The sequence below is a fragment of the Diadema antillarum genome, unplaced genomic scaffold, assembly GCF_040938485.1.
Source record: "Diadema antillarum isolate AM-2024a unplaced genomic scaffold, OU_Dant_1.0 seq00000368_RagTag, whole genome shotgun sequence".
NCBI lineage: Eukaryota > Metazoa > Echinodermata > Echinoidea > Diadematoida > Diadematidae > Diadema > Diadema antillarum.
Genome location: NW_027271369.1, coordinates 703,607 through 724,211, shown reverse-complemented (window position 1 = coordinate 724,211; position 20,605 = coordinate 703,607). Strand labels below are relative to the sequence as shown.

Below are 20,605 nucleotides of genomic sequence, written 5' to 3'. Positions count from 1 at the left end.
CTGATTCTTCGAAGTTTAACACTTCGATGCTTTTGTGTGTGAATTCAATAGACAGAAATTGGAGGGAGGAGATTCTTGACATCCTCTACAAAATTCTTATTTCTCTTTGACCACTGAAGCAAATCGAATGGGGTTTTCTGTAAGATATGGGCAATGAGTCAGAGTTACAGTTTCGTACCCTGAATTTGTATTTGGATTGATTCACTATTTTCAAAGGTATCATTGCTTAGGGTTCCGTTGTAATGTTGTTGTTGTTGTTGTTTTTTGGGAGGGGACATATACGGTACTCCAAAGACAGCACAATGAAAATGCGCCTTATCGCAGGAACAGCACAGAGCAATGGCGGATCGGGGGGGGGGGGGGGGGAGCACAAACTGAAAAAAAAAATAGGGAGGATGCGTGCACCCCCTTTAACTTTGTAATGGCGCCCCCTCTTTTTGGATTTCCTGGATCCGTCCCAGCAGAGTCTACAATAGACAGGCACATACAAACAAATACATGTGTACCAGTTTCATAATGTGTTAATCATTAGTCATGAGGTCATGATGCTAGTATAGCTCCTTATATTGACACTAGCGATAATGAGAAATAAATGCTTGCATTCTCAACAAGTTTCTATCCGCCGAAGACCGAATAAAGAAAAACATGACTATTGCGTTCCACCATTATACAGTCAGTGTCTTTTTACATCATGTATATGTTTATATATAGCTCACAACGTACACACTATCCGACGACTGTTCGTACAATGCAAATTGAGAACCCCCCCCCCCCCCACAAAAAAAAAACCCGAACCAAACAAAACCAAACAAAACAAAACAAAACAAAAAACAGCAGACAGAAAGTTACAGTAGTACTTGTATTAACCCTTGCTCTTGCCGGGCTTAAACTTACCAAACTTACCAGTTCTTCATATAGGGCCTAGCATGAAGACTCAAATTTCAACTTTATCTGCGGTACAGCAACAGACTCAAGTGACACCATAGGAATGACCAGGTACCTCCAACGAACATCCTGAACGGAGACAAATCATGGTAAATATATCGATTACGTTTAATATGATTTACGGAATTTTTTTGCTCACTTACACTTCTGCCCGATCTTCAAAGGTATAGGCCTATCTGGTGAACTCGTCGGTGAAAACTGCAATGCAAGAGAATAATTATTACTGATCTCTATTCATGTACTAATTGAATGATATATTACAATGAATTTCTGAATTCTGCAGTGAGTGTAGTGTATTGAGAACAGGGGATAATGACAACTCGTCAACGTCAATGAGATAAATAGCGATCTTTAGATCTTCGACGCGAACGCTGTATTATATGGTAAACAACGCAGCCTCTCTAATAGTATATATACAGCTGTCTGCGCACGCATTCACGCGAACATTTTTTTCCACCTAATTTTCCACGATAGGCGTAATGTTGTTTGCACTACTTCTCATGTTAAATTCTTGTATTCTATACATTCATTAATTAATCTATCTGAAAACCCCGATAGGCCTTTTAAGCACCTAGAGACATTTTCGAACAGTGACGTTTTATAAATTCGATTATTATGAAACGAAACAACGTTAGATGACATGAGGACGAGTGAAAGGCAAAGCAATAATAAATAAATAAAACTATTTGTCAGTGCATTATAGGAAAGTATTTCCCACATTCAAACTAATGGAAAAGCTACATTTTATGGCTGGTCAATGCCACGTTCGATAGAGTTCTATTAAGATGCAAAGGAGAGGAAGCGACACCATAGTCTATGGTTCTATAGCCTAATGAAACGAGAACAGAAATAAAAGAAAATCAAAAGAATCCAATCTCTATCTGAAAAAAACCTACCTTTTCTCTCCCCATCTCCTTCTCTCCCTCTCTCTCTCTCTCTCTCTCTCTCTCTCTCTCTCGCTCTCCCTCTCTTTCTCAGAGATGGGTTTCACATTTCTCGAGGATGCTCATGACTGATAATTTGTTGTCTTTGTTTTTTTAAGGACAATTTATAGGGTCTTTTGCTGTATACGGCCTATACCTCGGTTGTACGAATGTCGGGCATTGCGTTGTTATAAGTTGTTTATAACAGATTGGAACGCACCACTGGTAGTCACTAACAGTACAAACAAGGATTCTTACAAAACAGCGACCCTTCTAGAGCAAACGCAGGTTCTAGCTTTCAGTAAATAATAATAAAAAACAACAACAGCTATTTATAAACTCCAGTGGCGGATCCAGATTGTAGGGGGAGCACCGGGCGCGCGCCCCTCTTTATTATTATTTCTTAAACAAAAGAAGTAAAAAGAAAAAATGGGGGGGGGGGGGGAGTGCGCCCCCTTTAATTTTGTAAAAGGCGCCTCCCATTTATGGATCTGTCCCGAGTGTCTCCGCTCTACCAACTGATCAGCGCACCCCTTGTCCTGTTAATCCCCGCTTATTAGGCCTACTTAATTCAGTGCGTGTGTTGGACAATATCAAAGATTTTTTTTTTTTCATTGATATGACTGTGATGGCTTTTAATTGCTATGAGGCTCATTTTGTACGATAACAAATGGAAATGAAAACATTAAATCGTCATAGATGATGGTTTTTGTTACTGCTATGTCGTGGTCGCATGTATTGTGACTAAAATACACACGTGTCGTCCTGCGGAACCGGGGGGGGGGGGGGGCTGTGATGACTGATTATTATTCTCAACCCCCTATCAGTATTTGAATCAGGGCAATTACCCCCCCCCCCCCCCCCCCCCACCCCCACCCCGGCCGGCTAATTAGGGCCTATGGTTAGTAGTAAGGTAAGAGTAAAGATTAGGGTTAAGGTTAGGTTTAGGGTTAGGGGTTTGAGTTAAAGGGACTGTACAGTACTGGTTGAGGTGGGTATTCATGTTTTCAACATTCCTAAGTGAGATAATGAGAAACCTAGCTCTTATGAAATTAATATGAAAGAGCATGTAATTTTAAGAATGATTCAACGTTTATTTGATGAAAATTGTTTCTTAAATGGCTGAGATATCCAAAAAAAGTGATGATAATAAAAGGCAACAGGCCACGCCTTTTATTAAGATCTCTTTGTTTCACCTTGTTATCTCAGCCATATCTCAGCCATTTCAAAACCGATTTTCATCAAATAAACTTTTGATACCCCTTAGAATTGCATGCTCTTTGACATCTCATGTAGTGGTTTCTGAATATCTCGCAAAACGTTAAAAGCCAAATCCTCACCTCGACCAGAACTGTACACACCCTTTAAGGTTAGGATTAGGTTCAGGATTAGGATTAGGGCCAGGGGAAGGGTCCGGGATAATTGCCCAGGGGTAATTGCCCTATAGACCCCTTGAGCAATCAAGTTATGATCCCCCCGGCGGCGCGGCGTCGTGATCGACTGCATGTCAGTGAAGGGAACTCGTAGCGTTCCATAGTACTGTGTTGCAGTGAGCAAGTAGCGTCCCATAAACAATTTTGCCCCTATTGGTCGATGTTGCATTATGCATGGTTTAGAGAGGCATTAGATTTATCGTAATTATTTATGATAGTGTGTGGGCATTACACTTCCTTTTGACGTAAGTTTTCCCAAATCGAGCACAGGTTTGGAGCAACAAGGGCGAGGACCACTGATCTCTGCCCCCCTTGCGCCCCACTTTCAAACGCTTCACTTGTCGTCGGGGTAGGAAAGGACCTGCCGTCAGCTAAATACAGTACGCAGGCACGCACACCTGGGAGCATGCGAGCCGTGTTTTGTTTTACGTGAAGACAGGAAGTTCCAGGGTGCAGTATCTCTCTACCAGCCAGCAGGGAACAGGTGAATCGCAAGGAGTGAGGAGACACGCTGACCATCACACAGAAATACAGGACCGGAAGTCCACCATCATGTCACAAAAGCATCTGAAAAAGGGTAGGTAATGGCTAATGCATTATAGAGAGGAATTTAGTGTAGCAATTTCTCATACATGGCAGTACATGCAGGCATAGACAGAAAGATCCGTCTGTCCGGAGGAGTCTTTTATATTTTTGACGTTATCGCTCTCCTCCGTAGATCTATATAGGAGGGGATCAGTGAAGCCAGACGCAGTCTCCGCGGAACATTCCCCGACGACCAGATACAGACCGATCTTTCGGTCAAATGCAGGCAGTACGATGATCATGACTTCGCATTTTCAAGATTTTCTGTGGTTTATTGAGTATTGATACATGTAATTTAGCTCTAGACCTATGCACCTTGGTTTTGGAGTTTGACTGGAATAACAATTAGCGCCATACAAGTTTGTAGCATATCATGGTAGTGGGCCATGCTTGTTTTGTAATGCATGCTAATATTAGAGTAATTAAATACGTCTGCTCATGGGAAACTCATAACAAAATTTTTGTTTCTATAAAGCACTCATTTCAGTAAGAATTTTGTTTTTTAATGAATATTCAGTCACTAGCTGCATGGAGGTAGAAACCACCTCCATGCTAGCTGCTGATTACATGTGTTTGCAGGGAAACAATTAAAAGTGAAAATAATGTGTTGGCTTTATTTATTTGAAACAGGTGCTACAAAGTGGTTTTTTTTTCACTTTGTCTGCTCTTTAGCATGTCATATTTTTACTGTAGAAGGTAGGCTTACATTGGGTGATTTCATGTTCAGTTTTATTGCCGGTGCTAGTGCTGAGATAGCGCTAGCACTATATATACACTTGCACCGAAACTTGAAATCACCCAGTGTGTACCGTAGTGGAGAAAACAAATTAACCAATTGTATTGTAGCCCTGAGATGCAGTCTTCGCCACTGTGAAATATTAAAAAAAACAACAACAAAACCACTGCTTTTCTTGAGACAGTGGTGATATAACATTCTTATTTTTTGAGCTAAAATGTCTCCACTATCACTAAATAGGCTACACTGCAACACACATGTAAACAAAAATATATGACAATTATTTTGCAAGTATATGAATACAGTTAAGTTGTACAACATCTAGAATTTCTATTCGGGTTTTATTACTACAATGCACTCCCGTTACAACGAACACGGTTATAACGAAATTTCGTTATAACGAAGTAAATCTTCTGGTCCCAAAATTATCACCATCAAAGTCTATGGTACAAAGTTCACTTATAAAGAACACGGTTATAGCGAAATTTCCGTTATAACGAAGTCTTTTCCGAGCGCCACAGACAAAGAAAAACAAAAGAAATGTGCTCCGTTATAACGAAATGTGAATTGCTTTCGAAAATATGTAGCGGAACAAGCATTTATAGCGTCTCTGCATGTGTGAACGCTTCACACGACTGTGTGTCCGCTCCTTGTGTCACGCACAGTTTCTGAGGGGACCTTGCGTTTATTATTGTAATACAGTTATCCCATCACATTTCACATAGCTTTCCAGTGTATGATGAGTATTCAGCAAACATGATATGATATGTAAACGTGGTTTCCTTGTTTTCGTTATATATTGTATTTGTTCGGTTATAACGAAATTTCGTTATAACGAAAGAAAACTGCCGGTCCCGAGCATTTCGTTATAACGGGAGTGCACTGTATTCAAACAGTTATATAAACACACACAAATCTTACAATGTAAAAGTTACAAATTGATGTTGGGGAGAAGTACATGTAATATATACTTCTAAGAGGTGTCAGTGATCTTTTTACCTGATATCAACTTTTCTGTGTAGATACTGAAGATTTTTTAAACTCATATTTTAAATTTGTATAGAGAGAGAGGTCTCCTAGTTCCTGTGTTGGGTGCAATGTGTATTTGACACTGCTGGCAATATGAACAGTGTGCATGTGGTATTTAAATCCCACATTTCAGACAAAGCTGTTACAGAGGTCTTGTTTCTCATCTGATTTTGGAATCTTTTGTCAGCACATTCTTTGTGATTTATTTTTGTTCATCTCAATTGATATTGTATTTCAGGAGAAGCCAACCCGCCAGTGAACAAGGATTTGCTTCGTATCTACAGTATGCGATTCTGTCCGTTTGCTGAGCGACCATTGCTTGTCCTGGCGGCCAAGGGAATAGAGTAAGACTGACCAGAATATTTCTGCTTTCCCCAGCTTAGAATCCAAATTTTCTGTCCTTATTTCATGCATGATGCACCAATATAAATTATCAGAAGATCATCCATAATTTCTTTTAGAATGTGTAAGAAAGAGAGAATAAACAAATGTAGAAGTGGTTTCGGGGAAATTACAGTGCACTCCTGTTTTAGCAAACATGGTTACAACAATATTCTGGTTACAACGTAGTAAAAATTTGGGCAGTAACTTTATCTGCTCCATATCTTTTATTGTTTATTTGTTCTGTTATCACGAAATTTTGGTATGATGAAAGAAAATTGCCGGTCTCCGTTATAATGGGAGTCCACTGTTACACCCACTCGAGTGTTTCACTTACTGTGTACTTGCATTGACAGGCTTTCATGCATTAAGTATGATATTATCAAAAACATTCATACAATGCCTAACAATGCCTTGTATAAATGGAGAATAACAGAATGTTTGGATCATTGTTTCCAGTTCTCATTATTCTGTCTAGCTTGTAGATGCGGTGGATGCAAGCAGTATTTGCCCAATGGGGTCAGATTGCCCCCCCCCCCCTTTTTTGTGCCCTGATATGATTTTCTGAAATACTTTCAGGAGTGAAAGAAATCTTAATTTCTATTTTGTGCTGTTTGTTTTTGTTCCTAGTGGTCAATGACGAATATAATTAATGATGCATTGAATACTAGATTCATACAAGACTTTTGTTTTCATTTGATTTCAAGGCATGAGGTCGTCAACTGCAACCTGATGGAGAAACCAGAGTTTCTTCTTGAGCGAAATCCGGCGGGAAAAGTTCCTGTCATGGAGTATAAAGGCAAAGTCATACCAGAGTCGCTGGTTATTTGTGATCTTCTGGACGAGCTGTTCCCAGACAAGCCTCTGTGGTCTAAAGACCCATACCAGAAGGCAATGGACCGCCTTGCGATGGAGAAGTTCAGCAGTGTACGTATGTAAAACATGGATGAATACCCACATTTAAATTCTAGTGATCTGTACAGGGGGCTGCTACTATGCGAGTATCCTTTGTAATGGCACTTAAACATACATACTCACACACACACACACACACATGCATACACACACAGAGAAAACAAGAAGAAGACAGTAAAATGGCTGCAAATGTCTGACTGTAAAACATTGTTTTAAGTTGATATGTGGAGTACACTGTAACAAAACAAACTTAGCTGAAGTGGACTTTGCAGATCTTCTTTTTGTGGGCCAGATCATACACTATGGTGAATGTGTTTCATTTGATGCTGTAGCTTGATTATCATGATGGTGGCAAAGACTACTGGCTTTAGAGACAAAAGATTGAATTCAGCGGTGAAATTTCCTCAGAAGTGAGGCATTAAATGTAAAGACTCTTGCAACATAATTACACATATGTTAACAAGAGTCAGAATGAGCATAAGCTTTGCTTTGAATCAGTGGACTGGAGTTGCTTGATGTCTTGCACCAAATGAATGTCAGTTAACTCATAAACTGCTTCTGTAAGCATAAGCAAAGAGAGAATGAAGATGGTGATGCAAGATGTCAAAGAAGGATATTCAGAAGTACCTAGTCATTCACAAAAAAGTAGTACTTTAAAAAACTTGCTATCATGATTTTCTTTTATGAACTAAGCTTTTGCAATTGTCGCTTCCCACAGTGAGTACTGTAAAAGTGGATATTTTCGCGCGACTAATTTTTTGCGCTCAGCCGGATAAGAAGAGTTTCGTGTGTTTTTAATTCCGCGGTATGAAGACATCAACTACAGGAACATATGGCAAGCAAAAATATTCGCGTGCTTTTATTTTTGCGCTAGTTTCTGATTGCGCGAAATACGCGAAAATTTCAACACCGCGAAAATTTCCACTTTTACAGTATTACAGACATGTAAGACAAGGCAGTAAAATATAATGAAATGCTCTTGTTGACTTTTTTTTCCTGTAGAGTATTGGCAGTTTCTATAAAGCAATAAGGAATCCAGATGATAAGGAGCTGATGGACGCACTAGTCAAATCCTTGAAAGATTTCCAGGAGTTGCTGATGGCCAGAAAAACCCCTTTCTTAGGAGGTATGGATAGCCTTGACAAAGGATTGATTAAAAGAGTACAGTTTATCACTTCAATATACATAGTATTAACTGGGTTAATACCAGAAGAGATGCTGTCCATATGAATGGCATCCTGGTGGTTTCAGTCAGTTCAAAAATGTTGCAGCCACTGTACATTTTTGTTTCGTACCATGTTATACTTAAATGACAGTAAACAATGTGGAAAGGAATCTATTGGATCATTTACATTATATTTCCAGATCATGGGAATGTCTTTACTTTTTCCATATGAATTTGATCTTATTTAATGCCACATATATTATACATGTGTGCATATAGTACGTGAACACATGATTTTCGCAGTAGAATTGTAAGTATATTCCTCGGTGCGGAGTCTATGATAGAATGATAATTATAAAGCTGTACAATGTACATTGCAGTTACAGGAGTGATTAAAAAATGTGAGTAGAATAACAGACTTGCATTGTGCTTACGACAAACACAAATAGTTGATTTTTTTTTGTAACAAATTCTTCAAAAATGCCCAATACTCGTACAGCAATTCAGTATTCTTTCTGAGTTTTGTGAGCTTTTTGTGGATCTGGAGTTGTATGCTGTAATGTTTTATGGCTATAAAATCTACCATTAAATTCATCCTTCATGCAATTAGACAGGGTTGGATAATGGCAGCCCCCATGAAATCACTGACACCATTGTATAGTTTGCCCTCTAGTGGTGGAGAGGAGAAAAATCTCTTTGATCCAAGCTTATTTCTGTCTGTTCTTCCAGGTGACCAGTGTGGAATGGCTGACCTGATGATCTACCCCTTTCTGGAGAGAATGATGACTGTCCCTCAGCTCATGTCTAATGTACCTGATCTGACAAACTACACCAATCGCCTGACCGCTTTGCCTTACGTCCAGTCTACCATTGTGACTGCGGAAGAGCTAAAGAACTTCTACGCGGGGTATATCGCTGGAAACCCAGTTTATGACTAGAAAACCATACGTACATCTTATCATCAGGGAAAGAAAGTTTACCTCGTCTGTCAAGTGCTTTTTGTGTGTTTTATTGCTTGCTTGTTAATTTGGTGAACGGTATACACACAGGCTTGCTACTTCAAAGTTTATATGGTAAACAACCTAATAAGTATTGTTGAATAGCCTCTACACCCGAACTACTGTATGATTAAACATTTGACATTAGATTTTGAATGAAGGCAACTAAATACGTATGGAATACTTTTATAAGTTGAGGGCAGTGGAGAAGGAATAATGGGGAGATTTTCTCTCCTTTATTGACTGTGCGCCATGCAAACGTGTTCAATGCATGATGTAAACTCTTATCCTCTCATTGTAATTCCTGCCAGTGGGGATGTTTGTCCTAGATATCAATGGACTTTGAACAAATCTTATGTTCGTCGGTACGGTAATCAAAATTTTATGACTCCTTTGCTGATGAGGAAAGAAAGCTTAGTTAAGTGGGTACTTTAAGCCATTGAGGACGGGCTGATTTTGCTACAACATGCATTTCCCATAGACACCTGCCCGAGTATACTCGGGACATGTCTTCAACGGGTTAAAAATGGAAATTTTCACCCATTTCGCACAACCAGAAGTTAGCGCGAAAATAAAAGCATGCGAATATATGATTTGCTTGACATATGTTCCAATAGTTGATGTCTTGCTTCCGCGGAATTAAGAACTCAGGAAACTCTTCTTATCTGGCCGAGCATGAAAAATTTGTTGTGCGAAAATATCCACTTCTACAGTATCTCATTGGCTTGGAGACTAGGTGGTGACCTCGGGGCAATTTGAAGTTTTGCTGGTCACAGAATAGTTGCAGAGATGTCTCTGCAATGTTCCCATAACGTCTCCTAGAGAGTAGTATGGACTCCGGGGAGTCGTGAGGGAATCGAGCACATTCACTTTTTTGAGAGAGAGAGTTTCCTGATCTCCAGCTAGTCTTGCAGATGTCTCTGCAACTATTTGCAGCCGAGCAGTGGAGACCACTTTTGTTTGTGAGGTCTTCAAGACATCTCAAAGACCTTGCGAAGACCTCATGGCGATGTCTCCGTGAATTTTAGGCAAATAATTTGTCATCTTGTTGGGAGACATCTGGGATTTTGCCCTGGAGTTGCTTTGTAGAGCGCAGATAATAGTAGGTCTTTAGAGTCACACAGGTCTCTGCAGTCATGGCGAAGTCTCCTCCAGTGAGATTAGTGTTTGAGAGTCAAGGATGGGATGGGAAATGCAGCTCTTGGTTCCTGTATTTAAAGTCATGCTTTTTAGTTCAAAGGTTTACATGATAGGGAACACTTTATTATCTCCTTTGGTTAGCATGTTGCCTACAAATGATTGTAATGTTTATAGCATCATTACATTTCATGCCTGAATCCTGTAAGTCATGGGTTAATGATGATAAAAGATAATGAGTTTGGCTGTTGTGCAAGTACTTCGGATGCAAGACTGATTCAGTCTGTCAATAGTGTGTACTTGGCTAGTCTTTTCTTTTTTTTTCCCAGTCTTCCTATTTCATTTCAACTCCATTTTTCATGTGTTATGCGACAGCCCACCTGAAAATTTTCAGTTACTTGCCCAAAGATTACTGTGGCTTGCCTAATGTTTCTCTGACACTTGCCAACTTTGAAACGTAATGAATATAGAGCAATTAAATTTTGATGAAGGGGATGGGAGGAAAAAGGTGGGGAGGATGACTCACCCCTAGATTAGTTGGTCAGTAGTGTATTGAATAGTTCAAAATTCCCCTTGGAGGCCGTGTTGATGATTTACTGAGTTATGATTAGTCCTAGCTTTCTAGATACATTTTCTTTCTTTTCATTTTCTCTGAAAGCTCTGCTGTCCTCCTGCCTTTGGTTTGTCTGATCTCACACAATATGATCCATGTGCTCTCTGAGGTAATATTTACAATGTGGGTGAATCAACAGATGTTTTGGTGTCTGGAGGTTTAGGGGAATTGGCATTTTTAGTCTTGGGGTAAAAGTCTTGTTTGGACTTGTATCTACTGTTCACACGTGCTGTTATTTAATGATAAACTGCTTCCAGCACCTGTGGTTCTTCAGTTAACATTATAATGCATGGTATAAACCTCAAACACTGCATTTGTAGGAATCTGGTGTGATCATGTCAAAACTATCAAATTCTTATAAAATTAATCATGTGTATGAACTCGATATTTTGTTTTTCTCTCTGCATCTTGATATTGCATTTATCTTCTTGGTGGATACTTGATTACGGCAGACTCAGAGGTAAACAATGTGCAGATTATATAGTTACTAGGAATGAGTTTTGGCAGATTTAGAGGTCAAAGGTCAGTGAATCCTATATGAAAGGATTTTATCTGTATGATTTGTATGTACAGTTGAACCTCTCGTATCTGGACAAGTCGGGACCGGAGCTCATCCGGATAAGGGATTTGGCCGGATACAGGAGACTCAATGCTTTATACATGTACATATACATACACATGTACTGATGTAGCCCTTTGTACATGTAGTACCACATGTAGTAACGTGTATACTGCAACCTTTTCATTGTTACACTCAGTAACAGACCCCAAAATAGAGGTTCGTGTTTGCAAGAATGAAATCATTTTCTTTTATAAATTCTTGGGATGATTTACCTAAATAATTATTAAGAAATGTACCAAGTAGATCTTGAAAATAAACAGTACGAGTCGACGAAACTACGCTTCAAAATTCGATCATCACGGCTCGGCAAAGTCGACTGTAGGTCGCCATTGTTAGATGGTCTCCCTCTCTCTCTTTGTGTGTGTACTGTGTGTGAACAATTTTTGAGTATTCAATATCATTCGTTGCTCAGCCAATGACTCAAAACAATGCATGTCTATCTAGTCATATCGACGGCTGTGTATGGACCTATATGTGGCAATGCGATATGAGAGGACTCGAGTGCATAATCTGTCCTTGTTCTTGTGATGATTTGGGGATGTTTGGGGATGTTAAAATGTCTGAAGGTAAGCAATTTGGAAGGAAATTCGATGTAATGTATGTTAATCATGTTGGAAGTAATATGTAATTCATGTGCGTTTGTGTAGGAGTTCTCATGGAGTTGGGAATCCCCATTTCCTCCCGTAATTATTTAAAAAAAAATCACGGCGAGATTGCGTCCGTATAATAGAGAGATCCGGATAAAGGGAGGGCGGATAAGAGAGGTTCAACTGTACATTGTTTCTGAATGTATGCCTGAACAGAGATACATGTAAATTCGTGTGTAACAGGAGATTTACTTATGAAATTCAGTGTGAGAGTCAATTATTTGTTTGAAATATTACCAAACATGCAATGAATTAAAATCTGGTATTATTTTCAGGTTTCCAAAGGAGTTCAAGTTTTTGTGGTATCGTTAACTAAGTTCATGGGTCAGATCCTTTTTTGTGTAAGGATTTCATGAGATCCGTAATGTGTTACAGGGCACTAGAACATCTTGAATTGTCTGCCAATGTCATCCAAATATCTGTTGTGTTAACTAGACAATAGGTTTATGAGAAACTTAAATACCAGTTGCAGAATATATGCATTTTATGTAGTGCACCTACCCAAACTCTTGTGATGCAGTCCAAGTTGGATAAAAAAGGAATTAATTACTTTTATATTTCGTCTCATCGTTGCAGTGGTAAGTTTGGATACAAATACATATTTTATTCTCGGAGTGACGAATGTTTATATTCATGTTGGACGATGGATCTACATATTTCATCCTTGTCTCTCTATTTCATTGTAGTACAAGTATTTTATGAGGTACATTTATGCAGCGTCGTGTCAGCAGGTGATCGTTAAAAGCTGCTTTAAGAAGCTGCATGTTTTAAAGAGTTGAATGGACCATGTATACTCTTTTTGTATGCTTTGTGCTGCACCATCAATTGTGAATTGGAAAGGTTCAAGAGAACTAGTTTGATTTTATATGTAATGCTGAAATAGATTGACATTCAAGAATGTGTGGTTTGAAAGGCATAATACTCAGTGCAAGGTGGAAAACGAGTATATTCATATTATGTGGTCATATATTCACGAGTGAATAAAAGATTCTACTCTCTTTGATACAATTTGTTGTGTAGTTACAAGTATTATTTCTTAGTTCAAGAATTGTGTATTCTTTCAAGGCCTTTTACATTCCTCACCGCTATACTTGTGCAGTAAAGACAGCACTGTTTCTCATTTTTAGGTTTCCGTCAACATGGTAGTGAGTGAAAAGAGAAGAGAAGATAAACTAAAACCAGTGACAGTCATCTAATGCTGTGGAGTAATGGGGTAGTGACTGGACAATATTATTTCATAATTACTTATTTATTTTGCTGCCATATACTCTCTTCAAAAATATTCAAACACTCTCACTCTGTTTGTATATGATATATGTGTGTGTGCATGTCTGTGTGAAATATCAAAACAATGGCCAAAAGAAAACGACGACACCCCGTCAGGAGTTAGCCAAAACTTTGATGAATTGTTGATAAAGAATGTAATTACGAGTAATTATATATATATATATATATATATATATATATATATATATATATATATATATATATATATTTATATATATTTATATATATATATATATATATATATATATATATATATATAATATATATATATATATTTATATATGTATATATATATATATATATATATATTCATACGTGTGTGTGTGTATGCTTGTGTATAAATCACATTATGCTCTATGATGTGCAATGTGAAATATATATATTCACATACATAGAGAAAGAGAGAGAGAAAGGAGGAGATAGATTATATTTATTGATGCATTTTTTTTGGTGTTTTTTTCTTCAAATGAGTGGCAAAAATGAGAGGGGTATATCAATGATATGATTCAGCTTTATTTTGGATGGGACATGGCCAATTTCCTGCAAGTCATAGTTTACCAAGCCTATGGCCACTACCACTACACTTTTTTTCTCCTCTGGTTATAGGCCAAGGTTATATGGTTAGGTACTAAGGTGACACTTTTCTACAAAATTGTGTTGTAGTCGATTGACAATTAAGTTTTGGATGTTAAATGGAAATGCAGTGACTGAAACAACGCGAAAATACCCGACCCCACGTAGACCCTCCATATGAAAAATGCTGACATCATTGTTTACACCGTCGAGTCTCGAGACAAAACTGAACGCACAAAATCAGCACGCTACATTCAGTGAACCCTGGATCAACGATACCACATTGAATGAACAATACATTGACCCCCCTCTTACGTAATCACCACAGTCTACTTGGGCTTCAATGTATTGTACGATGAATGTATATAAATGCAGAGTTGTTCATCTTTCTTGTTAACGAGAGAGAGAGAGAGAGAGACGAGTGAACCAGCACCTCTATACCTTCAATGTGGTGACTTAGGTTAACGGGCGGATCATTAACATTATTTACACCAGAAGCAGAAGTGACAATCAGAAACATGTCTCAGCGACATTTAAAACGAGGTAAGCACGAACTTCTTACATGTTATTGACGTGGGTGACTGATGAGTGTTTCGGTCGAGTTCTTAGTTCTGTGCCTTTAGATTGCTTCGATTCTTTAGTGCACTACCTGCATGTAAACTTGCTCGCATCGCCATCCGATCTTGAACGCGTCAGTTTGCCTATATAGACGTGTATGAATGTAAGTGACACAATGTTTCAAAGGTGATTTCAACATAATTTTGGCGAAAATTCGCGATTGTTGCACTGTCCCATTCACAATGAAATGTCGTCCCGTTATTAATGATGATAAAACGAAACATAGTTGGTAACCATTAGAGGAAGCAGTGTGCAACAATAACAGGTCAAGGAGGAATTTTTTTGGAACTCATCTATTTATTGGCATCGTAGGGTGTATAGGTATAATAACTACGCTTTGCTCCATAATGTTGAATAAAGCTTTCACTATCGACTCATCCAAAAGGTAATATAAATGCAGGTTGTGCCTCAAATAATCAATGTTATATAGCGCCTATTCACAGTTTCGCGTCCAAGTCAATTTATCGACGTCTATCTTTAACCACTCAAGTATAGTTCGGCTCGTGTACAGAGGCAAAAAGAATAAAAGAAAAGAGAAGATAAAACTCAGCCATAATCATTAGGACTGTTTACTGCAAGCAAAGACGTGAATAATGATTAGCATATATACATTATATATATATATATATATATATATATATATATATATGTATGTATGTATGTATGTATACACAGAATATGATTATAAGTGTTTAGTATTTTTATATAATGTGCATAGAAAACATCAAGGAATCATTGAAGGGTTGTGAGGGTAACATTTCTCGGTAAGCTTATTAAGAAATATCTCGTCAAACGTTTTAAATCTTTACAGGGGATGCGAACCCACCAGTTCACAAGGACGTCCTGCGGATTTACAGCATGAAATACTGTCCGTTTGCTGAGAGAGCGCTGCTGGTTCTCACCACGAAAGGAATCGAGTAAGGCAACCTGTTATTGAATGAAAATAAAATAGGGTTCTTCATACTGAAGGTTCGTTAATCCGAAAATGAAATAAGGTTCGTAATCTTGAAAGTTCGTTTGGATAAACGAATAATGCCACAAAATGATATGTTCGGCTTAATGAACCTTATTTTCATTTTTGGATTAACGAACATCTATGTGTACGGAATTTATGTGTTACGGAATAACGAACTTCCTAAATGATGTGAATTTAGATCACCAGTAATTTCACTGCCTTTCGCTTCACGATGTTACTGTTTGACATCCCCTCTATACTTAATATTTTTTACTCTTTGCCTTTATTTGTGAAGTGTATACATAAAATACGTATAATTTTATGTCTAGGATAAAACCTGTTGCAGCGGGTGGCAACTAGCACCATTTGCAGAACATGATTCATGTAAAAGAGTCCCTTATACTATTTTATTGTAATCTTCTTCACGCCGACTCACAAAGTATTTTCTCCTCACAAAAAGAAAACTAATACATGTACATGTTCGTTGTTTACTTAGCCTATCGGACTTTTAGAAGCAACATTCGCCCTTTGCATTGGGAAATGTCATCCGCCTATCCATAGGCTTGCTGAAATCGTTTTTTTTTTCGCCAGTATACTTTAAAATCATGTTTAGAATATTCAAGTTTCTATTTTCTCTGCATATTGCACGAACTCACAATCACGCACACTTATTATACAGGATACGATGTGTATTCGTGTGTGTGTGTGTGTGTGTGTGTGTGTGTGTGTGTACATATATGTATCGGCCAGCATAAACAATATTACGGATATAAAATCGTGAAAACATGATCAATATTCGTATGGATGCCATAATAATGTCTTGATGTGTATGGGCAGGGGCCAAGAAAAAAAAAAACAGTCCGCAGAAACAATTCAAGACCATGGGTTTTAAACATAATGTCCTCTTAAGCAAGTTCAGTTTTTATGGCATTCGCGGCAAACCTTTACAATGGTTTCAGAGTTATCTTGCGAATCGATCACAAGTAATATGTTACAAGGAAACAGTCAGTAGTCCGAATACCTTAAAGTGTGGTGTACCACAAGGATCAGTTCTCGGGCCAACGCTCTTCTTAATATATATAAACGACCTACCAAATTCAACTTCATTTTTTAATTTTAGACTATTTGCTGACGATTCAAATATATTTCATACATTCAATGTTGGCTAGAGGGAAGTTGACATGGGGATTATCAATCTGCATTTAGGGAAAATTCAAGACTGGTGCAATTCTAATAAAGTGACAATTAATTTGAAAAAGACAAATTATATGATTATAAAAAGTAAAAAATGGGAAGTTACAGTAAAAGGAACAATGAAACTATCAGATAATGTCATTAGTAGAGTGAATGAGGCATCTTTTGTTGGAATATGCATTGATAGTCATTTGACTGGGAAAAGTCACATACAAGCTGTAAATAAATGTGTAAGACGGAAGGTTGGTATTCTGTTTAAATCACGACACTGTGTCCCCCAACATACACTTATTCTACTTTACAAATCCTTTATCCAGTCCAACATAACATATGGAATTGAAGTGTGGGGGAGTACATGCAAATCTTATCTAAACTGCCTTCGTCTTAGTCAGAAAATGGCCATGCGAGCTATCACTTTTAGTCCACTCAGAACACCTTCTGATCCCCTATTTCAAAAACTGGGAGTAATGGATGTATTTGAACTGCATAAACTTTACATCTGTACATTTATATTTGATTTATCAAAGGGAAATATGCCACATGATCTAGTAGAATATTGTCAAAACATCCAACATTCTTATTCAACAAGGGGTAAAAAAGAAGGCTTGCTTTATCTACCAAAATGCAAAACTATGTATGGCCAACTCTCATTCTCTTATATAGGAGTGGAATTGTGGAATGCTTTGCCAAAAAAAAATTAAGGAGTATTAATACCAGGAAAAATTTCCGAAGTAATTTAGCAAAACAGATTAAATCTGTATAGACAATGGTACTACAAATTAATAATGTTATAACAGTATTTTTAAATGTATTTCAATAGTTCATTATGTAATACGTGTTTAAAAGGATCAACACCTACTAGCACCTGTGCTACCTCTTGGTTCTTTTAGCAACCTCATTGTGTACAACATTGCCATATTGTAGCTCTTTTTTAGATTAATAGTTTTAGATTACATAATCATTTATAATTTTATATTATAGATCATATTCAATATGTTTTGTTTAGATCGTTTAGACAGTTACATGTAGTATGTATTAATATTGATGTATAAACATGTATTCAAACTTTCCTGTCAATATGTTGTTGTTATGAATAATCTCAAACTCAAAACTCATGGAATTTGTTAATAGAAAATATTAGCTCAGTTCAGTTCAGTTTATTTTATGTAATAACGGCAATTTCCTTCAGCAAAGCTGTTCTTCTGCAATTCCGTGAACAACATAAAAGTAGCAGAAATATACATACAAGCTGCTCATACTGTCATCTCAAAGCAATATGGTTTTCAATCCAGGCACGAAATTGTCAACTGCAACCTGAATGAAAAGCCAGAGTTTCTCCTCGAGCGAAATCCCGCGGGAACAGTCCCGGTCCTGGAGTTTCAGGGTAATGTAGTCCCGGGCTCATTAATCATCAGTGACCTGTTAGAGGAGCTCTTTCCCGACAAGCCTTTAGCTTCTAAAGACCCTTACCAGAAGGCCGTGGACAGACTGGCGGTGGAAAAATTCTCTCCTGTAAGTATGCTCTGGACATTTTTCTTTTATCGCACCATACTACTGTAATGACAGCTGATATGATAGAAATTTAATTGCCTAAATAAGTGCCATTTTAAAATGCTAATGCTCAATTTTGCTCTTCAAGATGAGTTCATTGATTAATCGTCATCATAATTTGATTGAAGAATTTTGTCAATATAAGTTAAGTATTTCTAAGTATTGATTTTTTAGCAATGTTTGACGCGTGCTTGCCACTAATTACTGACATTTCATGAACACCGTTCTTTGAGCACCATTGATCTTTGATTAACAATATGTCTTGAAGTTTACTGATTCCGCTGCATACAATTAATGATAACTTTGATTAGAAATTACTGTTCATATGAGTCCGTGTTGCAGAGCCTACTTGGCCTTACTATTTCATGTCTTTAAATGATTTAGTTCATACCCGTTTGTAATTTCTTGCTAGTCTAGTACCACTGTTATCCTTTTTATCTTTTCGCATTAAATGTCCTGTTTACCTTTGGGAAGAGTGATTTAGAAAATGTTCAAGATATCACATGTGATGCATATGTGTAGGTCTATTTTATCACAAAACATCCTACCATAATAAATTTTCGCAACAAAGCCTAAAAATAGGAGATATCAGTATTTTTTTCTCATTTAACCATAACTGTAGACGGTTTAGTCTGACAAAATTTTTATTATAACTATTTTTCACATTTTGTCTGTTTAACATTACTTAACATTGATTATACGGATTTAAATTTTTACAGTGGTTGTTTCTATCCCAAACTCACAATCTTAAAGCATTAATGCTGGGTTTTTGTTTCATCTGCAAGTGATAAATTATGCCTTTAAGTTAGAGGCGTTGTAAACGGCATTTGTGTTTTTTACTTCATGTAATTTCTACATGTCCCCCATTTTTCAGGTTATCACCTACTTCTACAAGGCTTATAAGAATAAAGACATGCCCGAATTGATGGAAACGTTAAGAAAACATCTGGCTTCTTTCCAAGACGTGCTCAAAGCTAAACAGACTCCCTTCCTAGGAGGTGAGATAACGCTACTAATTGATTGACATGTCCGATTGAATTGCCATTTCTTGGTGGGGTCATCTCACGAGACCGACACCCACGAGTCGTACAGCCCACGAGTTCGACATTGAAAACAGGTCCATAGGATGAGTCGTACAGCTAACGAGTCATACAGCCCATGAGTTCGACACTAGATAAAAACAGCTCAGTAGTTCGACAGATACAACACGGGGCTTATAATATGTCGGATTCGTGGGCCTTGTTTGCTTAGTGTCGAACTCACTCGAGTGGGCCATATGACTCGTGAGCTGTATAACTCATGATTGGGCTGTATGACTCGAGGGCTGTATGAGTCGTATGTGTCGGCCTCGTGACGTGCACCCGTCTTGGTTTACCCGTTCGCTAGACTTACTATCTGCAGTCATCACTACATATATGAACATTTATTTTTCTTTTCAAGTCATCAAATCAGGTAATTTTCGTTCTTGTAACGGAGTGATCTTTATTCAAATTCTTGCAAACCGCGCCATTACATCTATTCCAGGAAATGCAGGAAGTGCTTATTGTAAAATAGTTCCATCACGCCATGGAGACCGCATTGATTTTGTCTATAGGCCTAGGGTCGTGTCATCACCCTACAATGACGCTTCATCATCAACAACAATAACAACAACAACAACAACAACAGAAAAAAGAGCCACTGTGGCTACTGCACTAAACCAATATCCATAGTTTGCAAGATGGAGATCATTAGATGCTTGTTGTGTATGATGACCCCGAGTTCATTTCGAGTATTTCATGAGGGCATTCTTTTAAAGAACACGATCATCTCAATTTTTGAGTCCCGAGATTGGGTGTACGAAAAGATTTAATACCGGTAATAGCGCCCCCTTGTGATCACTCCAACAGAGTTATTGGCTGTCTTTCCTTTCAGGTGAGCACTACACAATGCCCGACCTGATGGTTTACCCATGGCTGGAACGATTGATGAATGACGTAGATCTCATGGAGGGCTTTCCCGAGCTGGTTGCCTATAGCAACCGGATGAGTCTGGTGCCGCCAGTGAAAGCCATCGCTGTTCCCAAGGAGGAGATGCACGAGTTCTACAAGGGTTACCACGCTGGCAAAGCTGTTTATATCTAGTTGCACCAATGTCTGTTAGAAGTTCCATGGACGACAACGAAAAGTTGTGTAAAGAACTGAGAATGTTTTAGCCTTTGATTCCCCTCCTCCCTGAAAAAGGACATCTGCTAATTTGACATTGTTGATGATCGCAGAACACATCTCTTTTCTTTCTTTCTTTTTTCCACATGACTGT

At 38.0% G+C, this 20,605-nt stretch overlaps 2 protein-coding genes across 2 annotated transcripts; both read left to right on the top strand.

Annotated features, from left to right (window-relative positions):
• Positions 1 to 3,748: 3,748 nt before the first annotated feature.
• On the top strand, positions 3,749 to 9,104 carry LOC139731316 (glutathione S-transferase omega-1-like). The gene is made up of 5 exons (XM_071642205.1): positions 3,749 to 3,878; positions 5,890 to 5,995; positions 6,740 to 6,959; positions 7,950 to 8,073; positions 8,842 to 9,104. The coding sequence occupies exons 1-5, from the start codon at positions 3,854 to 3,856 to the stop codon at positions 9,048 to 9,050; spliced, it is 684 nt and encodes a 227-aa protein (XP_071498306.1). The 5' UTR covers positions 3,749 to 3,853; the 3' UTR covers positions 9,051 to 9,104.
• A 5,403-nt stretch (positions 9,105 to 14,507) lies between these two features.
• Positions 14,508 to 20,430, top strand: LOC139731349 (glutathione S-transferase omega-1-like). Its single transcript, XM_071642240.1, has 5 exons — positions 14,508 to 14,532; positions 15,419 to 15,524; positions 18,049 to 18,268; positions 19,182 to 19,305; positions 20,222 to 20,430. The coding sequence occupies exons 1-5, from the start codon at positions 14,508 to 14,510 to the stop codon at positions 20,428 to 20,430; spliced, it is 684 nt and encodes a 227-aa protein (XP_071498341.1).
• The last annotated feature ends 175 nt before the right edge of the window (positions 20,431 to 20,605 follow it).

What these genes read in the sequence shown, in the direction of transcription:
- LOC139731316 (XM_071642205.1), top strand. Translation starts at nt 3,854, where the DNA reads ATGTCACAAAAGCATCTGAAAAAGG. An exon ending in CTGGCGGCCAAGGGAATAGA is followed by an intron (nt 5,996 to 6,739) that starts GTAAGACTGACC and finishes TTTGATTTCAAG; the next exon opens with GCATGAGGTCGTCAACTGCA. An exon ending in AAAAACCCCTTTCTTAGGAG is followed by an intron (nt 8,074 to 8,841) that starts GTATGGATAGCC and finishes CTGTTCTTCCAG; the next exon opens with GTGACCAGTGTGGAATGGCT.
- LOC139731349 (XM_071642240.1), top strand. Translation starts at nt 14,508, where the DNA reads ATGTCTCAGCGACATTTAAAACGAG. An exon ending in TCAGCGACATTTAAAACGAG is followed by an intron (nt 14,533 to 15,418) that starts GTAAGCACGAAC and finishes AAATCTTTACAG; the next exon opens with GGGATGCGAACCCACCAGTT. An exon ending in CGGTGGAAAAATTCTCTCCT is followed by an intron (nt 18,269 to 19,181) that starts GTAAGTATGCTC and finishes CCCATTTTTCAG; the next exon opens with GTTATCACCTACTTCTACAA.